The sequence below is a fragment of the Pogoniulus pusillus genome, chromosome 4 (genome assembly GCF_015220805.1).
Source record: "Pogoniulus pusillus isolate bPogPus1 chromosome 4, bPogPus1.pri, whole genome shotgun sequence".
Classification (NCBI taxonomy): Eukaryota; Metazoa; Chordata; class Aves; order Piciformes; family Lybiidae; genus Pogoniulus; species Pogoniulus pusillus.
Window position 1 is genome coordinate 46,316,610 of NC_087267.1, and position 27,047 is coordinate 46,343,656.

Below are 27,047 nucleotides of genomic sequence, written 5' to 3' on the forward strand. Positions count from 1 at the left end.
TAAGGTGAGGCTCGACAGGGCTCTGGACAACCTGATCTAGTTGAGAATGTCCCTGCTGACTGCAGAAGGAGACGGATCGGATGAGCTTTGGAGGTCACTTCCAATCCAAACCATTCTATGACAGGCAGGATTTTAATGTCACTCACTGGTTTTGCAGTCATGGAGATGTCACCAGGGATTGGAAAGACCACACTAACCATTTCTGGGTATAGAATCATAGAATCAAGCAGGTTGGAAGAGACCTCCAAGCTCAGCCAGTCCAACCTAGCACCCAGCCCTGGCCAATCAACCAGACCATGGCACTAAGTGCCTCAGCCAGGCTTTGCTTCAACACCTCCAGCCAGAGCGACTCCACCACCTCCCTGGGCAGCCCATTCCAATGCCAATCACTCTCTCTGACAACAACTTCCTCTAACATCCAGCCTAGACCTCCCCTGGCACAGCTTGAGACTGTGTCCCCTTGTTCTGTTGCTGCCTGCTTGGGAGAAGAGCCCAACCCCACCTGGCTACAGCCTCCCTTCAGGGAGTTGCAGACAGCAATGAGCTCTGCCCTGAGCCCCCTGAACTCCAAGCCCATCTCTGAAACCTGAGTGGAGACCAAGTATAGCACATGGTCAAAACAATCCCAAACACCCCTAAACTCACCAGCACAGAGGAGCTAGAGCCAACATGCAACTGCCCTGATACAAGGAGTGACCTGGCCAGAGGTCAGTGTACAGAACCTCACACTCAGTTAGTGCTGTGCTAAACCCTCAGCCCAGGCTGCAGCCATCACCACCGTGGCCACCCAAGAGCAGTAACTGTAGCTCCTACTGCTCCACCATGGACACAGCTTCTGCCTTCACTTTGGTGTTGTACCAGCATGGCTTACCTTTGAGGAACCCCAACAGATGATCTTGGAGGTCTCCTCCAGCCTGGATGATTCTATGACTCTAATGATCATTGATGGTTTTCATCTGCCTTCCCCTACCTCCACATCATCTCGGCTGAAGCTCCCTGTAAAGAGGGTTGGAGATCAGGATGAGGGATGAAGGCTTTGTTCCTCTGACCTGTGCCCAGTGCTGCTGGCAGTGTCCTCACCTACAAACCCTTGGAAACATCCTGCGTCTGGCACTCAAAAGACACTCATAGAATGGTTTGGGCTGGAATGGATCCTCAAAGGTCATCTTGTCCAACTTCCCTGCAGTGAGGTCTTCGACTAGATCAGGTTGCTCAGGCCCTCATCAATTTTGACCCTGAATGTCAGAGATGTTTTTCAGGCTCAGGAAAAAAAATCAAAATGAGAAGGGAAAAATAACTCTTTCAGCACCTCAGAAAGGAGCCAGCTGCAGGGACTGCCAGCATCATGTTGGCTCTGGTTGGGATGGAGTCAACTCTTCCCTTAGCTGGTGTCCATTCAGTGCTGGGATCTGGATTTGTCCTAAACCAGTGCTGACATCACACTGGTGCTTCAGTGACTCAAGGCTTTCCCTTTTCTCCTCCCCTGCTCCTCACCATAGATTAGTGTATGGGAAAGCTGGGAAGATACACAGCCAGGACAACCAACATGGATAGAAAGCAGCCATGGAAATGGGAGGCAGGAGGTTTTGGGAAGGTGGCTACTACTCAGGGACCAGCTGGGCACAGTGGGTGGTTGCCTTTGCATTGCTTGGGTTTCACTTCCCCCTCCTCTTTCCTTTCCTGTGTTAAATCTTCATCTGTCCTCACACATTTCCTTGGGTTTGCTCTTCCTGTTCTGCCCAGCCAAGTCCCACAGTGTAAAGTTTCAGTGTTGGATGGGTTCTGAACAGAGCCTGGAAGGCACTGGGACATTGGGTAGAGGAATAATGGAGTCTAGTCCTTACTTGGCCAAGCTTGATGAGAATCAGGTTGACATAGCTGGATGCTCCAATTATCACAGCTGAGGGGGACAGCATCAGCATGACAAAACCAAGACAAGGCTGTGTGCCAACCTCTGCTCTTGCTCAACACCAAGCTGCTCCTGGATGAGCTGTGGCACCTTGCTGAGAGACACATCCCTGTCCCAGAGGAGGGGTGAGACTAAGGGACATCAGTCCTGTGCCAGGTGGGTGCTGCTAGGATGCACAGAAATGCCATGAGTGAGGCTGATGCCCAACAGAGGGGAGGGGAGTGGAGATGAGGGGGAGGAGGAGAGGAAGGGAGGAGAAGGGGTAGGGAGAAAGAGGGGTAGCGAAGAGGAGGGGAAGGGAGAAAGAGGGGTAAAGAGGAGGATGGGAAGTAGGGAGGAAGAGGAGGGGAGGGAGGAGGAGGGAAAGAGAGTAAAGAAATTACAGAGAGAAGAAAAAAAAAGAGAGGAAAGGAGAGGAGGAAATGGAGGAGAATGAGAAAGAAGGTGAAGGTGGAGAAGGACGAGAGGAAAGTTGAGGTGAAGTGGCCAGCTTGTGTTTCTTGGCATGATGTGAACCCTGAGGTTGGGCTGGCTCTGGGGTAACCCTGGCCACACTGGGGGCTAAGCAAAGCTCGTTGCAGCTGACTGTTGGCAATGAAGCCCTCTGAACATGCTTGTGATGAGGGGAAAAAGGAAGCAACTGGAAAGTGACCTGCACTGAGGACCTCATCAAAGCAGGAGGAACCCATGATACCCTCCAGCTGCTGAAGTATCAGGGCAACATCTGAGGACTCAATGAAGCCTCAACAGCACTTCACCATCTCCTGGCAAAGGCTGCAGAAGTGACACAATGGCACTTTCTGTCCCCTTAGCACCACCTCCTTTTGGCTTTCTCAGGCTACTAGTGATGGGGTCTCAGTGGCCTGAGGATCAGCCCCCTGAGCCAGTGGAGGAACTACTGGGCAGACTGGAAGGTTCTAGCTAGAGATGTATCCAGCATAGGTGGTAAGATAGGGCAACAAAGACTGGGGTTAACAGCCAGGCCCGGCTTTTCCAGTGTAACTCACAACCTGCTGCACCCTGGGGCTTCACTACAGCCACCTCAACATGAAAGGATGGCACCAAACAGGCTCAAGGTGCAGCTCACCAAGGCAGGAGGAGTGGACAAGAGCAGCACAGGGAGGCTGGGGTTCTAGCAGAGAATGGGTTCAGCTTCTACATCCTACATTCATTAAAGGAACAACAAATGACCATCAGGGGGGGAAAGCTGGAAGCAAAAGGAACCGAGTAAAAAAATGCAACCATGGCAGAAACAACTGCCTTGTCTCCATGATCCATGTCAGAGAGGTTCCCAGTGGGGCTCCACATTCCCAGGAGCTTGGCACAGCCAACACCTCCTCCCCACGATACAAAAACGACCCCCTCGGGGGATTCCCTGCTGCTCTGCTCTACAAAAGAAAGTCCCCGCAGACAGTCCACAGATCTTATTCCTCCTTTGGCCTCTTCCTCCAGCGCGCCAGGAAGGGCCCCAGGCTGTTCCACACCTCGGTGTACATCAGAGTCCCCACGAAGACAAAGGAGGTGCCCAGCCAGTGCCAGGCCGTGAAGGGGTTGTGGAAGTAGAGGATGGAGAAGATGAGGCTGACGAACTTGCGCAGCGTCACCACCAGCGTGACGGTCAGGGAGGTGCACTCCGTGGTGAGGATGAAGACGCCTCGGATGCAGACGTATCTGGGGGGGTGAGGTAAGGGGAGCTCAGGGCTGCAGAGGGAGGGCACTTGGGAATGCAAAGGACTGGGAAGTGAATAGCTCCAGCTTATTTTAGGCTCTCGGGGAGTGGCTGGGGGAGAACAGAGGAAAGCTGGAGGTGGGGAGAGTGAGAGTGGAGGTGAGGAGGAAGTTGTTGAGCAGGAGAGTGGTAAGAGGCTGGAATGGGTTGCCCAGGGAGGTGGTTGAGGCCCCATGGCTGGAGGTGTTTGAGGCCAGGCTGGCTGAGGCTGTGGGCAGCCTGCTCTAGGGTAGGTGTGGCAGTTTGAGCTGATCCTCTAGCCATTTACGTGACTATTCCTGGAATGTTCATCTCTCTCCTATGTCTGAGCTAGAGGATCAGCTCAAACGGCCACAGTAGGGTGTCCCTGGGCATGGCAGGGGGGTTAGAACTAGATGCTCCTTGTGGTCCCTTCCAACCCTGACTGATTCTATGATCACAGAATCATAGAGCTGCTTTGGTTGGAAACATTGAGTCTGACCAGCAACCTAAGCCATTAAACCATGTCCTCAAGTGCCATGGCCCACACATTTCTTGAACACCTCCAGGGATCACAGAATCAGTCAGGGTTGGAAGGGACCACAAAGATTATCTAGTTCAACCCCCCCTGCCATGCCCAATGACACCCTACCCTTGAGCCCACAGCCTCAGCCAGCCTGGCCTTAAACACCTCCAGCCATGGGGCCTCAACCACCTCCCTGGGCAACCCATGCCAGCCTCTCACCACTCTCATAATGAAGAACTTCCTCCCCATTTCCATTCTGAATCTCCCCACCTCCAGCTTTGCTCCATTCCCCCCACTCCTGCCACTCCCTCACAGCCTCAAAAGTCCCTCCCAGCTGTTTTGTAGCCTCCTTCAGATCCTGGAAGGCCACAAGAAGGTCACCTGGGAGCCTCCTCTGCTGCAGCCTGCACAGCCCCAACTCTTTCAGTCTGTGCTCACAGCAGAGCTGCTGCAGCCTCTCAGCATCCTCCTGGCCCTGCTCTGGACACTCTCCAGCATCTCCACAGCCCTCTTGTCCCAGGGGCTCCAGAGCTGGATGCAGGACTCCAGCTGGGGTCTCAGCAGAGCGCAGTAGAGGGGGAAAATCACCTCCCTCAACTCCTCCCACACTTCTCCTGATGCAGCCTACCACCTACCTGGGCAGCCTGTTCCAATACCTGAATATGCACTGCAAAGGACTGGGCAATGGATAGGTCTGGTTTGGTTACAGAGGAGATAAAATTCCCTTCTCCTCACATTGTGTTTTCTGCAGCCATGAAGAGCTTCACTGCAAACCCCATGGACAGCCCACACCTCTCAGATTCCACCCAAACATGCTCTGGGACAGCTAAGCCATCTCACCAGAGCAGTTGAGGTGGCAAAAGCTTCATGGTGGCATTTATAGTCCCTGCCTTGGAGCCAAGGGAAATCAAAACCAGATCCAAAATCACGCGATCATTAAGGTTGGAGAAGACCTCTAAGATCATCAAGTCCAACCACAATCCCAATGTCATCATGCCCATTAAAACAGGTCCCAGGGTGCCATGCCTACATGCTATTTTAACACCTTCAGGGATAGGGAGTCCACCACTGTCCTGGGCAGCCTGGACCTTTTCTGGGGAAGTCACTGTTCCTCATGTCCAACTTAAACCTCCCCTGGCACAACTTGAGGGTATTTCCTCTTGTCCCATCATTTGTTTCTTGGGAGAAGACACCAACCCCCACTTGGCTCCAACCTCCTTTTAGGGAGTTGTGGAAAGCAATGACAGCTTTCCAGATACTCTTCCACAGGGCTGAAGCACGTATGGGGCTATTGTGATCCAAGCACTGGAGCCAGCACTTGGCCATGTTGAACCTCATGGCATTGGTCTTGGCTTATCAATCCAGCCTGGCCGGGTTCTTCTGAAGAGCACTGAATGCAGGGAAGGCTCCAAGGACATGAAACTCCCACTCCATTCCTCCTCTCCCATCCTGCTCCCATCTCCAAGTTTTGTCTCAAGCTACAAGCTTTGAAAGGATACTGAGTGATGACGTTCATGAGGAGGTAGAACCACATGATTGGCATGGTCAGGCCAATCACTGGGACCTGGAACGGCTCTGCAGGGGGAAAAAAGACAGAGCAAGGTCACGTTCCTAATGCTTAAAAAGATGGAAGGAGAAGTGGCCCTTTCCTGCCTTGGATAGGCCACTGCCCTGGGCAGCCACTTCCAGAGCTTAACAAAACCTTAAGAGGACAAATTTTTTCCTCATGTCCAACCTAAACCTACCCTGGCACAACTTGAGGCCATTTCTTCTTGTCCTATTGCTTGTTCCTTGGTAGAACCACTCTCACCTGGCTCCAACCTCCTTTCAGCCTCCTTTGCTCCAGGCTAAACAAGCCCAGTTCCCTCAACTGCTCCTCACAAGACCCAAATACCCTTCACCAGCTTTGTTGGCCATCTCTGGACATGCTCCAGCCCCTCAATGTCCTTCTTGGAGTGAGTGGCCTAAAGCTGAACATCCAGGATGCAAGGTGTAGCCTCACCAGTGCCCAGTTCAAGGGAACAATCCCTAGTCACACTATTGCTGATCCAGAGAAGGATACTGGTGGCCTTCTTGGCCACCTGGGCACATGCTGGCTCTTCTTCAGCTGGCTGTCAACCAACACCCCCAGGTCTTTCTCTGATGAGCAGTTCCCAGCCCCTAGCCAGGAACATTCATGGGTTGTTGCAACCCAAGTGCAGGACTTAGTAGTTGGCCTTGTTGAGTCTCATCCCACTGGCCTTGGCCCATCAAACCAGCCTGCCCTGGCCTCCTGACCCTCCAGCAGATCAACAGTCCTGCCACCTGCAAACTGACTCAGAGGGTGCCCTAAGTCTCCTCCTCCATGTCAGCAACACAGGCATTACAGAGAACAAGGAAGCCTTCCCAGTGAAGCTCCCTGCACTCTCACCAGATTTAGGATTCAGGAACTTGCTGGCACTCCAAAGCCTGCTGCATTGTCTGCTGATCTGCATTCAAGGTGTCTGGAGGAGCTACCTGGCTGTGCCCAGCAGGAATATGTGTGTGTGCCAGGGAGAAACTTGGGCTTTAATCACAGTGATCCAATGAGTAACTTGTACCTGGCTGTGCCCAGCAGGAGTGTGTGTGTGTGACAGGGAGAAACTTGGGCTCTAATCACAGTGATCCAATGAGTAACTTGTACCTGGCTGTGCCCAGCAGGAGTGTGTGTGTGTGACAGGGAGAAACTTGGGCTTTAATCACAGTGATCCAATGAGTAACTTGTACCTGGCTGTGCCCAGCAGGAGTGTGTGTGTGTGACAAGGAGAAACTTGGGCTTTAATCACAGTGATCCAATGAGTAACTTGTACCTGGCTGTGCCCAGCAGGAGTGTGTGTGTGTGACAGGGAGAAACTTGGGCTTTAATCACAGTGATCCAATGAGTAACTTGTACCTGGCTGTGCCCAGCAGGAATATGTGTGTGTGACAGGGAGAAACTTGGGCTCTAATCAGAGTGATCCAATGAGTAACTTGTACCTGGCTGTGCCCAGCAGGAGTATGTGTGTGTGACAGGGAGAAACTTGGGCTTTAATCACAGTGATCCAATGAGTAACTCACAGCTTAGCTGCCATGGCACTAGCTGAACAGTCAGCTGCCCACAGCCAGGACCTCACAGTCACCAACCACTACTTGTCCAAGCATGTTGGCATCTGGCCCAGAACAGGGAAAAGGTTTGACTATGTCCTCCAGACAGCACAGGGGTTTGGTTCTTTTGTCTTTGTAACAGACCTGAAAATTCAAAGGGCTTGAATATCCCCAAGATGAGAGTCTGACAGGCACCAGCCTGAAAGCTTCCTACAGCATTCCCCAGAGGATAGAAAGGCAGGAGAGCAAGGATCCATCTGTGCAACACTCACCAGACTGGCTGAAGAGAACTGCATGGTGGTAGATGTTTGGGGCAAGGAGAAGAAAGCCAGGGAGTGGTAACGCGTGCTGGAGAGAAAAGCAGAGAGGTGAGATGGTAACTGTGTGAGCACACCAGTCCTGTTCAACATCCTTACTGCTGAGCTGGGCAGGGGATTGAGTCCAGCAGCAGTAAGTTTGCAGATGACAGCAAGCTAGGAGCAGCTGTGGAGCTGCTGGAGGGTAGGAGAGCCCTGCAGAGGGACTTGCACAGGCTGCATGGGTGGGCAGAGGCCAAGGGGATGAAATTGAACAAGGCCAAGTGCAGGGTTCTGCACTTTGGCCACAGCAACCCCAAGCAGTGCTACAGGCTGGGGACAGAGTGGCTGAGAGCAGCCAGGCAGAAAGGGACCTGGGGGTGCTGGCAGAGAGGAGCTGAAGCTGAGGCAGCAGTGTCCAGGTGGGTAGCAGAGCCAATGGCATCCTGGGCTGGCTCAGGAGCAGTGTGGGCAGCAGGACAAGGGAGGTTCTTGTGCCCCTGTGCTCAGCACTGCTCAGGCCACCCCTGGAGTGCTGTGTCCAGTTCTGGGCTATTCAGTTCAAAGGAGATGTTGAGGTGCTGGAAGGTGTCCAGAGAAGGGCAAGGAAGCTGGTGAGGGGCCTGGAGCACAGCCCTGTGTGGAGAGGCTGAGGGAGCTGGGGGTGTGCAGCCTGCAGAAGAGGAGGCTCAGGGGTTGATCTCATTGCTACCTACAGCCTTCCTTCCCCTCATGGGAAACCAGCCTGACACATCTGGGTGAGGACAAACCCTTCCCTGCTCCAGCCTTGCTGACTGTGGATCTTTGGATGTGTACTGAGTGGGAGCAGAAGGCACTCTCTCAGAAGTTCTGTCTGCCCAGCAGAAAAGACATGGTGGCTTACATTGTAAAAAAGGGCCTCTTTGGAGTGCTTCCCAAACTGCTTGTAGAGTGTCTCCTGGAAAATCCCCATCCTGGCAGACATGAGGAGGGCAAAGGTGAGCGCAGCAATACCTGGAAGAGAAGCACAGCCTTGAAATGCTGCTCTAACATGGCAGAGCTCAAGTCGACCATCCTGAAGACTCCCAGAATTTGGTTTTCAGTGAAAGAGGCCATAAGGCCCAGACTTGGTAAGAGAACTAGAGTCACAGAATCAGTCAGGGTTGGAAGGGACCACAAGGATCATCAACTTCCAACCCCCCTGCCATGGGCAGGGACACCCTACTCTAGAGTAGGCTGCACACAGCCTCAGCCAGCCTGGCCTTAAACACCTCCAGGGATGGGGCTTCAGCCACCTCCCTGGGCAACCCATTCCAGCCTCTCACCATTCTCATGCTGAAGAACTTCTTGATAATGGTCTTGTGGCTACAGAGAGCTTCTTACAAAGGCTGAGATGCCAAGAGGCATGTCTTTAACAGATGTCCTTCTCAGAAGCAGAAGCCTCCTGGCATTCCAGCAAGCAGAGTTGGTAGGCTACCAGGGATAGAGTCATTTACCACTGTCAAGAATGCATCAATCCCAGGTGCCCCTATAAGCCACCAACAGACCTAGTTTGGAGTATAAATACATTTTTTAAGCACTACTCCACAGAAACACTGTGCTCAGTGAAGACTTGCACCAGCTGCAGCTGCCCTCCCTGCCTGCAGCACATCTCACAGCATCATCTACATCAAGCAGAGCTGCTTTTGGCAAGAGAAATCAAGATGATATCTGCAAACATGCTTGAGCAGTCTCTAAGCCACCAAGCCACTGCCCTGCAGAAACTTCTCAGGTGCCATATGTAACTTGTTGGCCAAATGAGGAGTATCTCCTTGAACAAAGCTGCTCCTGAGTGCTACAAACACCAGGTCTTTGCTAATCAGCATCCACTAGATGCTCAGCACAACTGCACCTCAGCACGAGGACTCCCACCACAATCTGCTTTGCACAACCCACATAGCCAAGGACATCAGAGTTGAGTCTTGCCAATATCTCAGCAAGGCTGCCTGGAGCTGTGGCACTTACCTAGCAGCCACCACAAGAAAACCTGCAGGCCATCCTCTTCATTTAAACCAGAGTCAGATGCCTGGTGGAGGGAAACACAGGACAGTCACCACAAGCCACCGCGTCCCTGCTGCTCATTTGGACTTGCCTCTGCTGCACTCTTGGTTTGTGTAGTGTGCTCCAAGGCAGCCCATAAAGCAAAGACCTCCCAAGGCATTACACAGAATCAGAGAATCACCCAGGTTGGAAGAGACCTCCAAGCTCAGCCAGGCCAACCTAGCACCCAGCCCTGCCCAATCAACCAGACCATGGCACTAAGTGCCTCAGAGAGGCTCTGCTTCAACACCTCCAGCTACAGCAACTCCACCATCTCCCTGGGCAGCCCATTCCAATGCCAATCACTCTCTCTGACAACAACTTCCTCCTAACATCCAGCCCAGACCTCCCCTGGCACAGCTTGAGACTGTGTCCCCTTGTTCGGTTGCTGCTTGCCTGGCAGCAGAGCCCAACCCCACCTGGCTACAGCCTCCCTGCAGGGAGTTGTAGACAGCAATGAGCTCTGCCCTGAGCCTCCTCTTCTGCAGGCTGCACCCCCCCAGCTCCCTCAGTCTCTCCTTACAGGGCTCTGCTCCAGGCCTCTCACCACCTTCCTTGCCCTTCTCTGAACACCTTCCAGCACCTCAACATCTCTCTTGAACTGAGGAGCCCAGAACTGGACACAGCACTCCAGGGGTGGCCTGAGCAGTGCTGAGCACAGGGGCACAAGAACCTCCCTTGTCCTGCTGCCCACACTGCTCCTCAGCCAGCCCAGGATGCCATTGGCTCTGCTGCCCACCTGGCCACTGCTGCTTCATCTTCAGCTCCTCTCTATCAGTACCTCCAGGTCCCTCTCTGCCTGGCTGCTCTCAGCCACTCTGTCCCCAGCCTGTAGTGCTGCTTGGGGTTGTTGTGGCCAGAGTGCAGAACCCTGCCCTTAGCCTTGTTCAGTCTCATCCCACTGGCCCATGCCCACCCACCCAGCCTGGCCAGGTCCCTCTGCAGGGTTGGTCTCTTCTCTCTAACATCAGTTGATAGAACAAGAGGAAATGGCCTGAAATTGTGCCAGGGGAGGTTCAGGTTGGCTATTAGGAAAAAGTTCTTCTCTGAAAGAGTGGCCAGGCACTGGAACAGGCTGCCCAGGGAGGTGCTGGAGTCAACATCCTTGGAGGCTTTCAAGAAGTGTGTGGGCATGGCACTTTGGGACATGGTTTAACAGCCATGGTGGTGTCAGGTTGACATTGGACTCAACAGTCTCAGAGGTATTTTCCAAACTAAGCAATTCTGTGATTCTATGAAAGACAGCCCACAAGCAGGGTCCCCTCTCTCCATCTCAGAGGGCAGTGTGCAGGAAAGAAAAGGATTCTGGTCAAGTCCCAGTGAGGTTCTAAAGCCAGATCTCTGGCTTGTGGTCAGGACACTGAGGAAAACAGGCCTGTAGGTGCTGTAGCTGAGGATAAAACTTGGCTTAACTCTCACTGTGCTTTGGGACAAGTGAGGTTACTCTACTTTGCCACACCAAAACATTCAGGCCTGCTGAGAGCTGACCTGGGTGAATCCAGAGCAAGGCTGCACAGCACAGATCCTCCTCACACACTCTGAGAGTATAAAACAGAGGACTTGGAGGTTTGACAGCCTTGTTTCACTTCCAGTCGCTCAGAGCTGAATTAAGTGCCACCAATTTTCACTTCACCACCACTTTACACCACTTTTCTATCTTTGGTTGACAAGATCAGGCTGTGGGTGCTGACCCAGGAAAAGCCCAAAGTGATGTTACTGGTGAATTTTCTGCTCTCTCTCCTGCTTTTCAATCCCACAAACTTTATTTCAAGGGTCACAGGAAGTCACACTGGATGACAAGAGGTCTGGAGAAATCTAACCTCTTCTGGGAGGGGAAAAAAAAGGGGATTTAATATGGCTGAGTTTTGTCTAAGATTTACTTGCAACACATCACAGTAAGGGCAAGAGAAAACAGCTTCTACCTGTTAACTCTGTAGCAACAAAACCAACCTGAAGAGGTTCAAATGCATCTGAAATTCAGCTGATCCACACCTATGTGTTTGCATCCCTTCCCTTCAAACCACAGGAGAAAAGGAGACCTGGAGCAAGAGCTTTCAAGGAGGAGATCTAGAGCCGGCAGACTTCTGGTCTGGCCATCAATAGTCAGACAAAATGAATTACTGATGAAGGTGCTGACAGCAGCTCCACTTGTCAATAGGGTTCAGAGCTATGACCTCAGGCCCTTTCCAATCCTTACCACTTGTTTTGCAGACATGAAAGTGCAGGTAAAGATCCCCAAGGACACCAGGGCTATGGACGTGTATTTATAGATGCTGTATCTGCACGGGGGAGAAGAGAGATGTCAGTGCCCCAGCCCAGCCTCATCAACTGCTTCCTTACACTGCACTGTTCTCCATTACAACCAGTCTGAACTTGTGGTAATGGGCATGTGCTGGATGTTGCTGGAAGAAGGCCAACTCCATGCCAACTGCAACAGCAGATAAAAGAAGCATTCTGACCAAGATCTCCCTGCCCACAGCAAAGGAACCCACTCAGATCAAACCCACTGTGGATCCCTGCACAGAGATCATAGAATCAGTCAAGGAAGGGACCACAAGGATCAGACAGTTTCAACCCCCCTGCCATGCCGAGGGACACCCTACCCTAGAGCAGGCTGCACACAGTCTCAGCCAGCCTGGCCTCAAACACCTCCAGCAATGGGGCCTCAACTGCCTCCCTGGGCAACCCATTCCAGGCTCTTGCCACTCTCGTGCTCAACAACTTCCTCCTCCAACCCAGCCAGACCCAGTACAAGCACCACGGGGAGTGGTACAGCCTCAGGCAAGGGGAGAGAAAAGAACTAACAAGAAGGCTGCAGCTGTGTATAAAAGCTCTCTTTGGTCCATGCTTTCATCAGTGAAGGAGTGAGGGTTGGTGGAGATGCAGGAGAGGGAATGATTCCAGCCTCCAGACCAGGCACACCTCTGTTCCCCACCACAGCAATAAACCACGAATATTTAACAGGAAAGGGGAGGGCAGTAAACACTAGTGTATAGGGTTAACACTCCAGGGGGAGTCACCCTGAACCTGACCCTAGGGGTCTTGGCCCCTCCCCAGGGGTGGGCCACACTCCAGGTGATGGTTAGCCCACTCCCCCCACTTCCTGTCCTATAAAAGAGAGGAGCTTGCTGCTCTCTTTCTCTCCCTCTCGACAGCACACACTGCATCCCAGCACACCACGTGGCAGCCACGAGGCAGATCCATACCACCGCATCACTCAGGTTGTATTTATCCCTTTTTGGTACTTTGCTGTTTTCCCTTCCCTATCCTTTGTAAACTTCCCTACCTCCAGTACCTTTCTAAGTTATTGTTAAACTTTTCCTTTTAACTTCCAAATCGAGTGAGATTGATCTATTTGCGTGTGCTTACCTCTCTCTCTCCCTATATCTAATCCCTATCTTTGGGAAAGGAGGGGGAAGAGGGGAGGGCACTCTATAAATTGTTATTGGGTCTATCAAATTTATTAGAGTCTCTGGGAACTTGCATTAGAACCCAAGACAACTAGTCAGGATGAAGTCAGTAACAAAGCATTCTCTGATGGTCTAAGAGGCTTGTGATTTACCTTTTCTTCAAAATTATGATTCCTAGAGCCATGCTTGCAATGAGAGAGCCCTGGGAGAGAGGAAGAGAAAAGCAGAACAGGTGAGCATGACAAAATTCCCTCGACTGGGAGACCCACCCCAGAGGAACACCACAAATTCAATACACCTGACACCAAAACACAATCAAGGAGGCTGATGAGGTGGGGAGAGTCTCACTTCAGCTGAGAGGAGGAGAGAAGCTGAGCTGGGTGGCTTGGGAACAAGGATGCTGGAGCAAACAGGCTACTAGGATCTTCTGGCCAGTAGGCATTCTGCTGTTCTGGCTCGCTCAAGGCACTCAGTGTGTGCTAGAGGCCAGAATGTGGCCAAGTTGCTGTGGTTTTAATGTGGAACAGGAGTGTGGCTCTGCTGATTGGATGCAGGGCTGCAATTTAAGACCCATCCCTCGCAGTTAATGCAGGACAGGGCTCCTAGACTGCTGTCTGCTTTGCTTCTTTTCAACCTCTCTTGACTTCAGGTATCTCAACCCCATGAGATATTATGGGAGAACAGCCCCCACCCTGCAGATTTACTTATTCCCAACAGCTGGGGATAGACTTCCTTTGAGTTTAACAGATGTTTTGGCCTGACACTCATCTACATTTAAGTGATGATGAATTTTCATAGCATTTTTCAAAGCTATGTAGTAATAGTGCAGGTGGAACTAGGCCACATCTGTGTTCTCTGACCTGCTCTCTTGGCACACCAAGACATCTATAGGAGGATGTAAACCACTTGGTGTATCTATGAAGGAAATGCAGGTCCCTTTGACCAGTCCTTCAGCCTTCCCAGGGCTGACAGAGAGATTTTGGGCTTGGTTTTGTCATTGTTTCTTTCCCATCACCTCTGGAAATATGAAGCCTGTTTGAGCCTCAGTTTCCTTGTTGAAATTTAAGGATCAACACTGGGAGAGTGAGAAATGAAGGTGAGCCTTCAGAGTGAAGTTTCTCTTCTCACAAAGTAGCTAGAATTCAGTACATGCACAGCGTTTTGGTGGCCTGAGGGAAAGAGAGGGAAGCAGAACAGATGCACCAGGGATCACTGTCCCCTTTGCTGCAGAGGGTGGGAAGAGATGTGGCAGAAGGAGGTAAAGGATGGTAGTACTCACCGATCTGAAGATCATGTGCAGCGGCATGGCGATGTTCAAGTTCAGGGCATAGTTATTCACCACGCTGACGGTGAAGAACATTGCCACCATGATGAAATAGTACCTGAAACACAGACAGAAGCTCTCAGCTGAGAGCTGTGCATCCACCTCCCCAGGATGCTGAGGTACACCTTGGGAAGATTAAATGGCACAAGGAAAGGTCTGGAGCTGAGCAGCAGGCCACCTAGCTCTTGGCTCTGTGACAAGGACTAAGGAGGTCACACTGGGTTAGATGTATCAGGGAAGTCCTTCACCAGGAAGCAGGCTGACCTGCACTGGCTCAGCTTCTCTTTACCCTAGAAGTAAAGGACAATGGAGGATGACCAAACTGGGCTATTTTAGCCTGGACTTCCTCCAGACCCTTCCTTCATAAGGACAGTGGTGTGAGACAAGGCTTGGTTTGAGATTCCATTTCCAACAGCAGGTTTTGCTACCCTGAGTGGAAGGAGAAACCCTTGAAATCTAGGCTGAGCACCTCCATGGCTCTACATCTACACTAAAAAGCTTCCACAAAATGAAGTTCCACACTACCAGAGTCATGAATGACACTGAACTTGCCCTCAGCTTTCCACAATGAGGATCTCTGTGCCTGTTTTGCCACAGGGTAGGCAGTCTGCTAAGGAAGCCCTCCAAACCTCCACACTTCAGACACTAAAGTGGGGCTCTCACTGAATCATAGAATCAAGCAGGTTGGAAGAGATCTCCAAGATCATCCAGTCCATCCTAGCACCCAACCCTATCCAGTCATCTAGACCGTGGCACTAGATGCCTCATCCAGGCTTTTCTTGAACACCTCTCCTCCCCTCCACTGCCAGGGAAGGACAGTAGAGAATCACAGCATGGCAGACACTAGAAGTGACCTTCAGAGACCACTGAGTCCAACCCATCTGCCAAAGCAGGGTCCCCTAGGGCAGGACACACAGGAAGGCATTCAGACAGGTGTTGAAAGTCTCCAGAGAAGGAGATTCCACCACCTCTCTGGGCAGCCTGCTCTGATGCTCCAGCATCCATACTGCAAAGATGTTCCTCCTGCCAAGGTGAAACTTCCTTGTGTTCCACTTTGTATTCATTGCCCCATGTCCTGCCACAGAACACCACTGAAAAGAACCTGGCCCCTTCTTCTTGGCACTCACCCTTCAGATGTGTATAAACATCAATAAGATCCTCTCTCAAGTCTTCTCCAGGCTAAAAAGACTCAAGTCCCTCAGCCTTTCTTCAGAGAGATATTCCAATTCCCTCCTCATCTTTGTAGCCCTTTGCTGTACCCTCTCAATCAGTTCCCTGTCCTTCTTGAACTGGGGAGTCCAGAACTGGACATGATACTCCAGATATGGTCTCACCAGGGCAGAATGGAGAAGGAAGAGAACCTTCCTTGACCTGCTGGACACACTCTTCTTCATGCACCAGGAGACTATTGGCATTCTTGGCTGCAACACCACACTGCTGTCCCACAGAAAATTTCTTGTCCATCAGGACTCCCAGGTCCTTCTCCATGGAGTTGCTTTCCATCAGGTGAACTCCTATAATCAGTGCTGCTGCATGGTGGTGCCATGGCATTTAGTGCCATGGTCCAGTTGACTGGATAGGGCTGGGTGCTAGGTTGGACTGGATGATCTTGGAGGTCTCTTCCAACCTGCTTGATTCTGTGATTCTATGATTAAGGATTCTTGATTAAGAAGGAGTTTGTCTTTCATCAGGCCTGACAGGTTCTCAATGAAGCCTCATAAACACTGCAGGATGGATGGGATTTGGAGAGGGTAAACAGAGTAACCACTTTATTAACCATGTCCTTGAGATACCAGATAGCCAGGCAGTCTGTGCCCAACAAAAGCCTTCAGCTTCACTGTACCTTAATGGTATGGCTGGCTTCTTCCTCCCAAAGTTGACTTCAAAGATAAAGCCTTCCACCGCAATGAAGAGGAACTGGGAGAATGTCACTATGTTCCCACAGCCTGGAAACTGCCTGCAAGCATGGAGAAGACAGACAAGCATAAGAGCAATGCCTTGGAGAGCAAACACTGCTTTGGCTTCCAATACAAAGAGGCTACCAGCTCATAAACCCACCTGTAGGTTAGACATAAAGAGAAGTTCTTTACACTGAGAGTGGTGAAACACCCTAACAGGTTACAAAGGGATGTGGTTGAGGGCCCATCCCTGGAGGCATTCAAGATCAGACTTTTTGTGGCCCTGGGCAGCCTCATTTAGTTAGAAGTGTCCCTGTTGACTGCAAGGGAGTTGGAGAAAATGACCTTGGAGGGTCACTTCCAACCTGATACAATCTGTGAGTGAGCATCAACTTGAAACCTGTTTTGCTTTATCTGTCCAGGCTCTGATGCTGATTTTGTTCTGCACAAGCCTGCAGTTATTTGTCCATCTGGCCAGTAGGATGAGGGAGGTTATTCTTCCCCTGTACTCAGCACTGCCCAGACCACACCTTGAGTGCTCTGTCCAGTTCTGGGCCCCTCAATTGCAGAGAGATGTTGAGGTGCTGGAAGGTGTCCAGAAAATGGCAAGGAAGCTGGTGAGGGGCCTAGAGCACAGCCCTGTAAGGAGAGGCTGAGGGAGCTGGGGGTGTGCAGCCTGCAGAAGGGGAGGCTCAGGGCAGAGCTCATTGCTGCCTACAACTCCCTGAAGAGAGGCTGTAGCCAGGTGGGGTTGGGCTCTGCTGCCAGGCAAGCAGCAACAGAAGAAGGGGAGACAGTCTCAAGTTGGGCTGGTGGAAGTATAGGCTGGATGTTAGGAGGAAGTTGTTGGTAGAGAGAGTGATTGGCATTGGAATGGGCTGCCCAGGGAGGTGGTGGAGTCTCTGTGGCTGGAGGTGTTCAAGCAAAGCCTGGATGAGGCACTTAGTGCCATGGTCTGGTTGATTGGATAGGGCTGGGTGCTAGGTTGGACTGGATGACCTTGGAGGTCTCTTTCAGGCTGGGTAATTCTATGATACCATGATCCAGGGCACCTCTCAGCTGGTGTTCTGCAGAACTGTGTCTCTCTGCTTGTGATGGCACATGGTGTGAGCAGGCTGCAGGCTTCTGCAGCAGGGTTGGGAGCAGGACTCAGCAGCCTGCAGCTTATCCATTAAGTCCTTGGCTTTGGTTTCTGTCTTGCACCAGAGAAAGGGGAAGTGCTTGATCAAATTCCTCTGTCTTCTACTGTAGATTAGAGTGAGCTTTCTGATTACCTGACATGTCATACTCTCCTGTGAGCCTGCAGCTGGCTGTGAGCCTCCTAGGAAATCCTATCCTGCTTCTTGTAGGCTTCTGAGGAAGGAGCCAGGGGTCTCTGCTAGGAATGGGTGAGCAGTGTGTATGGAGTGTTTGCTTCATATCAGGCTGTTAGTGACTGTTTCAGCACATGGTTACACATGGTTGCCACCACACACTGTCTGGAAAGGTCACCTTCTCCCTTCAGTGCTGAGTAGCCACTAATCTGAGCTCCTACCTCTATCCACTTGCCAGTTTTCAGAGCTTATTTGTATGTGAGACTTCAACCCCTGCTGTCCAATGAGGTTGAGAGCTGGAGCTGGGGTTGTTTAGCCTGGAGAAGGAGGCACAGGGGAGACCTTATTGCTCTCTACAATGGTTGTAGCCAGGTGGGGTTGGTCTTTGCGCCCAGGCAAACAGTGACAGAACAAGAGGACACAGCCTCAAGCTGCACCAGGGCAGGTTTAGGCTGGATGTTAGGAAGAAGTTCTTGCCAGAAAGAGTGATTGGCATTGGAATGGGCTGCCCTGGGAGCTGGTGGAGTCCCCATCCCTGGAGGTGTTTAAAAGGAGGCTGGATGAGGCACTTAGTGCTATGGGTTAGATAATTAGAAGGTGTTAGGAGATGGGTTGGACTCAATGATCTTAAAGGTCTTTTCCAACCTGATTAATTCTGTGATTCTGTGACTGTAAAGCTTGCCACAGAATCAAAGAATTGTTTAGGCTGGACAAGACCTTTAAGATTATCCAGCCCAACTGTTAACCCAGCACTGTGTGGCCACCATTGAAACACTGTCCCTCAGCACCACATCTCCACAGCTTTTAATGCCCTCCAAGGATGGAGACTCCACCACTGCCCTGGGCAGCCTGGCCCAGGCCTTGAGAACCCTTTCAGGGAAGAAACTGGTCCTCATGTTCAACCTAAACTTACCCTGATACATCTTGAGCCCATTTTCTCTTGTACCTATCACTTCTTCCTTGGGAGAAGAGACCAATCCTTACCCTCCTTTCAGGGAGCTGTAGAGAGCCAGGAGGTCTCCCCTCAATCTCCTCTCAATCTCCTTTTCTCCAGACTCAGCTGCTCCCCACAAGACTTGTGCTCTAGACCCTTCACCAGCTTTGTTGCCCTTCTCTGGACCTGCTTCAGCACTTTGATGTTCTTCTTTTAGTGAGGGGCCCAAAGCTGAACCTCAAGGTGAGGCCTCCCCAGTGCTGAGCACAGGGGGACAATAACTTGTACATGACATAGAGCAACACAAAGCAAGTGTAAAGCTGCGATAAACCATGGCTGTTTCCATGCACTAGACTTTGTCCCCTTCCAGTTCACAGCTCCTTGCATTCAGCAACTTGCTGGAGGCATGACCCCACATTATCAGTGAAGTGCTGACACAGGGTTGTGTTAACTGGCAATAAAAAGACAGGCAAACAAGAAAAAGCCAGGATGTATCTGTTCATATCTTTTGACTCACAATCCTACACACTGATAGGCATAAAAGAAGTGACAAGAAGCTTGGATATATCAACCAAAGATCTTTAGCTGTAGCCAACTGATAGAAAGTCCTCTAGAAGCTATGTAGAAATGTCAGGATGCAATTGACATCCAGAACTATCTGGGCTGTTAGTGTTTAGCAGCCCTGGCAGATGATGGGATGGAACACCCAGAGTGGGGCTGCCAGTAACCTTAGCAGAGCACAGCACAGCTCAATTTCTGCACGTCAGTCTGGGATATGTTGATGCAGAGCATTCATTCAAAGTTCAGCACAACCAAATCAGCTCTCCAAGGAAGATCTCTGGCCATCACTGCACAAGATTTTACATTTCATAGAGAATTACTTCAATAACTCCATGCAGAACAACCTCCCCTGCTACTTTGCACCATACAGGGAAGAAACTCCCATCAATATTTACCATAAAAATACAGAATCAAGCAGGTTGGAAGAGACCTCCAAGCTCAGCCAGACCAACCTAGCACTCAGCCCTGCCCAATCAACCAGACCATGGCACTAAGTGCCTCAGCCAGGCTTGGCTTCAACACCTCCAGCTACAGAGACTCCACCACCTCCCTGGGCAGCCCATTCCAATGCCAATCACTCTCTCTGACAACATCTTCATAGATGATCTGGATGAGGGCATCGAGTCAGTCATCAGCAAGTTTGCAGATGACACAAAGCTGGGGGCAGATGTGACTGAGTTGGAAGGCAGAAGGGCTCTGCAGCGGGACTTTGACCACCTGGACAGATGGGCAGAGTCCAATGGGATGGGGTTCAATAGCTCCAAGTGCAGGGTGCTGCACTTTGGCCACAGCAACCCCATGCAGAGATACAGGCTGGGGTCGGAGTGGCTGAGAGCAGCCAGACAGAGAGGGATCTGGGGGTGCTGATTGATACCCACCTGAACATGAGCCAGCAGTGTGCCCAGGTGGCCAAGAGAGCCAGTGGCATCCTGACCTGCATCAGCAATGGTGTGGCCAGCAGGAGCAGGGAGGTCATTCTGCCCCTGTACTCTGCACTGGTTAGACCACACCTCGAGTACTGCGTTCAGTTCTGGGCCCCCCAGTTTAGGAAGGACATTGAGATGCTTGAGTGTGTCCAGAGAAGGGCAACGAGGCTGGGGAGAGGCCTTGAGCACAGCCCTACGAGGAGAGGCTGAGGGAGCTGGGATTGGTTAGCCTGGAGAAGAGGAGGCTCAGGGGAGACCTTATTGCTGTCTACAACTACCTGAGGGGTGGTTGTGGCCAGGAGGAGGTTGCTCTCTTCTCTCAGGTGGCCAGCACCAGAACAAGAGGACACAGCCTCAGGCTGTGCCAGGGGAAATTTAGGCTTGAGGTGAGGAGAAAGTTCTTCACTGAGAGAGTCATTGGACACTGGAATGGGCTGCCCGGGGAGGTGGTGGAGTCGCCGTCCCTGGGGCTGTTCAAGGCAAGGTTGGATGTGGCACTTGGTGCCATGGTCTGGCCTTGAGCTCTGTGGTAAAGGGTTGGACTTGATCTGTGAGGCCTCTTCCAACCTTGGTGATACTGTGATACTGTGAACTTCCTCCTAACATCCAGCCTAGACCTGCCCTGGCACAGCTTGAGACTCTGTCCCCTTGTTCTGTTGCTGCTTGCCTGGCAGCAGAGCCCAACCCCACCTGGCTACAGCCTCCCTGCAGGGAGTTGTAGACAGCAATGAGGTCTACCCTGAGCCTCCTCTTCTGCAGGCTGCACACCCCCAGCTCCCTCAGCCTCTCCTCACAGGGCTGTGCTCCAGGCCCCTCACCAGCCTTGATGCCCTTCTCTGGACACCTTCCAGCACCTCAACATCTCTCTTGAATTGAGGAGCCCAGAACCGCACACAGTACTCAAGGTTTTCAAAACCATCACCTCTTGTCCTGTCACAACAGACCCTGGTAAGAAGTCTGTCCTCAGCTTTCTTCTCAACCCCTTTAAGACCTGAGAGACCACCAGAAAATCTCCCTGAAGCCTTCTCTTCTCCAGGCTGAAAAGCCCAGCTCTCTCAGCCTGGCTTCACAGCAGAGGGCTTCCAGACCTCCCATCCTTGTTGAGGTCTCTTCTGTCCCCACTCTTCTCTCCTGTGTTGACCACTCAAGAGCTGGACCCACCAGAGAGGAGCAGATCTTGGGCTTTCTGACCAGGCCTGTGCATACATCACACACAGATCTTTGGCATCACAGCTCCAAGACAGACCTCTCCAGTTCAACTAGGAAATTACAACAGCAGAATGGATCCAGTTGCTCCCAGCAAGGGAAATGGGATGAACTGGCTGGAGTTTCTTGCCCTTACCTGGCCTTTTTCAGACAAGGGATTGTTTAACTTGCTCTTGAAAACCTCCACCAAGTTGTTTCTCTGCCCTCTCTCTTACAAACCCTTCTCATTACAATGACAAGGATAGAAACTGGGGGGGTTTGGGTACTGCTTTACATCCCTTGCATAGCAAACCCCTTTAACTCTTGTTCTGCCTCCAGAATCCAGCAGAAAAAAATTACCTCCTCTTCTCTGCATCCATTCTCCACACATTTAAAGCCTTTCTTCCATCCCCAGGCATCTCCAGACTAAACAATTTTCATTCCTTTACTGTTTCCCCATAAATCCTGAGGAAATTTCTTGCAATCACCTCTGTTACTCCTCACCAGAACGTCAGGTCTGGCCACTGCCTTTTCCTGTGATCCTGTTCCAGGACTTTGATTTGTTATGGGAAGATTTATCTTCAGGAGGGAAATTTTTCTCCAGCCAACACCAAGACCCATAGAAATAACCAGTATTAACTCCAGTTTAAGGGCCAAAGGTAAACAGGGCAAGTGAGGGGCAAAGAAACCAACCTGTTAGGAACAGGGGAACTGCTAAAGTGGATGACAGAAAAGCTGGTGTGTGAAAAGCAGCTGCTTTTCTTAGATATCTGTACTGGCCTGCTAAGATTTGCTGCTCAAAAGTCTCTCCTAGGGTTTAAGCACCTCATGCTGCACTTCATCAGGGCCAAATGATTCAATTTGGTCTTTAAGGACTACCTGAAGGACACATAAGCCAGTGTGTGTTGCAAGGCTCTTTGCAGACAAATGCAAGATCAAAAGCTTTCTTCACTCAAAGGCCATTGCTCTTCCCTCACTGATGTTGCAGTACAAGCCAGGCAGGAAAGGCAGAGGTTAGAGCAATCCTCAAGAGGAAAAAGAACTTGCCACACAAGGTCTCTTCTTCCAGGAACTGCTTCTTGATTTATCCAGTGATTGCTCAGTGATTGTACAGCCCTATCTTATAATACCTGTGTCCTGGCTTCCACTGAAGCAAATAACCCAGCTGCTGCCTTACACAGAATCAGTCAGGGTTGGAAGGGACCACAAGGATCATCTAGTTCCAACCCCCCTGCCATCGGCAGGGGCACTATACCCTGGATCAGCTCTCTCTTGCACTCCTTTTTTCACTTATCAATCTAGGATGATGAGTAGGGAGGAAGTACAGGCAAGTTTTAATGGCTAGTTCCAAAAACCTAGGCATGACTGGAGTGAACACAGTGCTGAATGGTCAGGAGACACAGCTCCACAGTGAGTTACTATGATTGCAAACAGAGAACCAATTCATACAATCATAGAATGATTTAGGTTGGAAGAGACCTCAAGGCTCATCCAGTTCCAACCCCCTGCCATTGGCAGGGACACCTCCCACTTGAAGAGGTTGCTCAAGGCTTCATGCAACCTGGCCTTCAACACCCACAAGGAGGGAGCAGCCACAGCTTCTCTGGGCAACCTGTGCCAGTGTCTCACCATCCCCACTGCAAAGAAGCCTTTCCTAACATCTAGTTTCCATCTCCCCTCTGCCACCTTAAACCCATTACCCCTTGTGCTGTCACTACAAGACCTTGTCAATAGTCCCTCTCCAGCCTTCCTGTAGGTCCCCTCCAGATACTGGAAGGCCACTCTAAGGTCTCCTCCAAGCCTTCTCTTCTCCAGGCTGCACAGCCCCAACTCTTATAGCCTATCTTCAGAGCAGAGCTGCTGCAGCCCTCTGAGCATCTTCGCGGCCCTCCTCTGCACTGGCTCCAACAGTTCCATGTCCTGCTTGTGCTGGGGGCTCCAGAACTGCCCCCAGGACTGCAGGTGGGGTGTGAGGAGAGCAGAGCCAAGGGGCAGAATCCCCTCCCTTGCCCTGTGCCCACACTGCTCTTGCTGCACCCTGTACAGGGTTGTGTCTGGGCTGCATTCACACTGCAGGCTCCTGTTGAGCTTTTCATCACCCCACACCCCCAGGGCCTGTTCCTGAAGGCTGCTCTCAGCCATTCCCCACCCAGCCTGGAGCTGTGCTTGGGATTGCACCAACGCAGGTGCAGCACCTTACACTTGGCCTTGTTGAATGCCATGAGGCTGGCCTGGGCACAGCTCTGCAGCCTGTCCAGGTCCCTCTGGATGGAATCCTGCCCTCTAGCAAGTCATCTGTGCCACACAGCTTGGTGTCCTCTGCAAACTTGCTGAGTGTGCACTCAATTCCTCTGTCCGTGTCACTGCCTAAGAGATGTTCAACAGCACTGGTGCCAGCACTGACCCCTGAGGGACACCACTTGGCACTGGTCTGCAGTTCAATCATTACTTTTCTTTTTTCCAGCCAGGTCTAGCACTTTTGCCTTCACAGCCTGCTGACAAGCCCTGACAGCAACTCCAACAGACCATCCCCTTTCCCAAGCCATGCCAGCTTCCCTCCATCAGGGTGAGCAAAGTAATGCAGAGCTAGGACAGACTCAAAGCCATCAGCCCCTCTCCCTCTGCAACCTGCCAATTCACCTTTGCACTCCTTGCCCTCATCTGCTGAAGATCACATTTCCAGGTGGACAACGTTCCCTTGGCCCTGCCTGCTGTCCCCAGGGATCCTGAGCCAGGTCCTGCACATCCTCTTCTCGGGATTTCAGCTGTTACTTGTATGAGGAGCTGGGTTCAGTGAGGATGGGTGCTAGGGGATGCTTAGGGCCAGACTGATCACAGTATCATAGTATCATCAGGGCTGGAAGAGACCTCAAGTCCAACCCTTTACCACAGAGCTCAAGGCCAGACCATGGCACCAAGTGCCACGTCCAACCTTGCCTTGAACAGCTCCAGGGACGGCGACTCCACCACCTCCCCGGGCAGCCCATTCCAGTGTCCAATGACTCTCTCAGTGAAGAACTTTCTCCTCACCTCCAGCCTAAATCTCCCCTGGCACAGCCTGAGGCTGTGTCCTCTTGTTCTGGTGCTGGCCACCTGAGAGAAGAGAGCAACCTCCTCCTGGCCACAACCACCCCTCAGGTAGTTGTAGACAGCAATAAGGTCCCCCCTGAGCCTCCTCTTCTCCAGGCTAACCAATCCCAGCTCCCTCAGCCTCTCCTCGTAGGGCTGTGCTCAAGGCCTCTCCCCAGCCTCGTTGCCCTTCTCTGGACACGCTCAAGCATCTCAATGTCCCTCCTAAACTGGGGGGCCCAGAACTGAACACAGGACTCAAGGTGTGGTCTAACCAGTGCAGAGTACAGGGGCAGAAAGACCTCCCTGCTCCTGCTGACCACACCATTCCTGATGCAGGCCAGGATGCCACTGGCTCTCTTGGCCACCTGGGCACACTGCTGGCTCATGTTCAGGTGGGTATCAATCAGCACCCCCAGATCCCTCTCTGTCTGGCTGCTCTCAGCCACTCCGACCCCAGCCTGAATGATGCAGTGGTCTGGGAAATCCCTGCTGCTGGGGGAGGATAATGCAGCAGCCCCTGACAGGACCAGATTGGGCCCAAGCCAAGGGGGCTACCCCCAAAACCCCCTCACGACCTATCCGACGGTAACAGAAGGAGGCCAGGACCCAGCAATTCACCTCCAGCCTCCTCTCAGGACCCCTGACGAGGAGCCGCTGGGCCTAGGGCTGCTCCCCAAGCTGTGGGGGCGCTCGGCCACCCGCCAGGGCCGCAGATCCCCTCAAGACCAGCTTCAGATCAGATGCCAGACTCAGCAGCTTCAGATCGGATGCCTCTCAGCAGCGCCAGTACCCCCCAAATCCTCTCACTACCGCCTCAAATCCTCTCACCCTCGCCAGTCTCCTAGCGGTCCCCAGGACACCGCTGCAGGCTCCTCTCCTCACAAGTCCCGAAGCCGGTGGAGGGACACCGAGCGGCCTCTAGCCTCGGGCATCCTCACCCGATCCCCACTCTCGTTTGCATCCCCAACCCCTGCCTGTACCCCTCCTTCAGCCCCCAGCCTCTCCCCGGCCCCGCACCTGACCAGCAGCTCCAGGAACACCACGTTGCTGCAGCAGCCGCTGAACACCAGCCCCACCGCCACGGCCGGGTGCATGGTGCGGTCCCGAGCAGCGAGGCAGCGTCCCGGCCCGCCACCACATCCCGCTGCCGGGCCGCAACCCCTGCTCTCGGCCCCACCACCCCCGCTTCCTCCCGAGCGCCGGTAGTTCGCTCCCCGCCGCCTCCCGTTCACCGGCACCGCCGCAGCCCTGCCCGAGAGACTACAGCTCCCGGCGTGCCCCGGGGCGCCCTCCCGCGCCGCCGTCACCAGCGGCTGCTCCGCAGGGCAGGACGGGAGTTGTGGTTCTGCTGGCAGCAGGGCGGCGGTGGCGGCGTGGTGGGGCTGGCGTGGAGCGGCGTTCGGGCGGGGTGCGGGAGCGCGGGGAGACAGAGACCCACAGGATCAGTCAGGGTAGGAAGGGAGCACAAGGAACAGCCACTTCCAACCCCCTGCCATGCCCAGGGACACCCTACCCTAGAGCAGGCTGCACACAGCCTCAGCCAGCCTGGCCTCAAACACCTCCAGCCATGGGGCCTCAACCACCTCCCTGGGCAACCCATTCCAGCCTCTCACCACTCTCCTGCTCAACAACTTCCTCCTCACCTCCAGCCTCACTCTCCCCACCTCCAGCTCTGCTCCATCCCCCCCAGTCCTGTCACTCCCTCACAGCCTCAAAAGTCCCTCCCCAGCTGTTTTGGAGCCCCCTTCAGATCCTGGCAGGCCACAAGAAGGTCACCTGGGAGCCTCCTCTGCTGCAGCCTGCACAGCCCCAACTCCTTCAGGCTGTGCTCACAGCAGAGCTGCTGCAGCCTCTCAGCATCCTCCTGGCCCTGCTCTGGAAACTCTCCAGCATCTCCACAGCCCTCTTGTCCCAGGGGCTCCAGAGCTGGATGCAGGACTCCAGCTGGGGTCTCAGCAGAGCACAGCAGAGGGGCAGAATCCCCTCCCTGGCCCTGCTGGCCACACTGCTGCTGCTGCAGCCCAGGCTCTGCTTGGCTTTCTGGGCTGCAAGTGCACACTGCTGAAATGCTGTTTCCCTGCTGAAAAAACAGACACAAAATGGACAGGAAGGGGCTTAGATACTGCAATCATCATGGAATCTCATTCCATAAAGCCCAAGGTAGTTTTTTTCTCCCCCTGCTGTATTTAAAGCTACCACAGGATATCTGTTTTTATCCCATGTGGTTTTGTACCGTAGGAAAAATCACTGCCAACATTCTAAACACACATCAGATGGTTCTTTGCACTAAGTCAGACTGATGAGGAATGCTGAATGTGGAATCATAGAATCATAGTATCAACCAGGCTGGAAGAGAGCTCCAAGCTCAACCAGTCCAACCTAGCACCCAGCCCTGTCCAATCAACCAGACCATGGCACTAAGTGCCTCATCCAGGCTTTAAGTCCTTTCCAACCCAACCCATTGTATGATTCTATGTTTCTGTGATTCTGTGATTCATAGAATCATAGAATCAACCAGGTTGGAAGGGACTTCCAAGCTCATCCAGTCCAACCTAGTATCCAGCCCTATCCAGTCAACCAGACCATGGCACCAAGTGCCTCAGCCAGGCTTTTCTGGAAGACCTCCAGCCACAGTGCCTCCACCACCTCCCTGGGCAGCCCATTCCAATGCCAATCACTCTCTCTGACAACAACTTCCTCCTAACATCCAGCCTAGACCTCCCCTGCCACAGCTTGAGACTGTGTCCCCTTGTTCTGGTGCTGCTTGCCTGGCAGCAGAGCCCAACCCCACCTGGCTACAGCCTCCCTGCAGGTAGTTTTGCTGAGCTGTTGCTCTCTATTTGCCA

The 27,047-nt window shown here is 52.5% G+C and overlaps 1 protein-coding gene and 1 long non-coding RNA gene across 2 annotated transcripts; one reads left to right on the top strand and one right to left on the bottom strand.

Moving 5' to 3' along the window:
* Nucleotides 1–1,840: 1,840 nt before the first annotated feature.
* Nucleotides 1,841–25,377, bottom strand: SLC35B4 (solute carrier family 35 member B4). Its single transcript, XM_064142747.1, has 10 exons — nt 25,219–25,377; nt 16,156–16,269; nt 14,268–14,370; nt 13,141–13,190; nt 11,776–11,857; nt 9,504–9,564; nt 8,404–8,513; nt 7,497–7,572; nt 5,622–5,697; nt 1,841–3,580 (listed from the first exon to the last, which is right to left on the bottom strand). Exons 1-10 carry the CDS (start codon nt 25,293–25,295, stop codon nt 3,334–3,336), a joined length of 996 nt encoding a protein of 331 aa, XP_063998817.1. The 5' UTR covers nt 25,296–25,377; the 3' UTR covers nt 1,841–3,333.
* LOC135174978 (uncharacterized) lies at nt 12,704–16,531 on the top strand. The gene is made up of 3 exons (XR_010302173.1): nt 12,704–12,799; nt 13,167–13,220; nt 16,189–16,531. It is a non-coding gene; the product is annotated as an uncharacterized LOC135174978 (long non-coding RNA).
* Nucleotides 25,378–27,047: the final 1,670 nt, after the last annotated feature.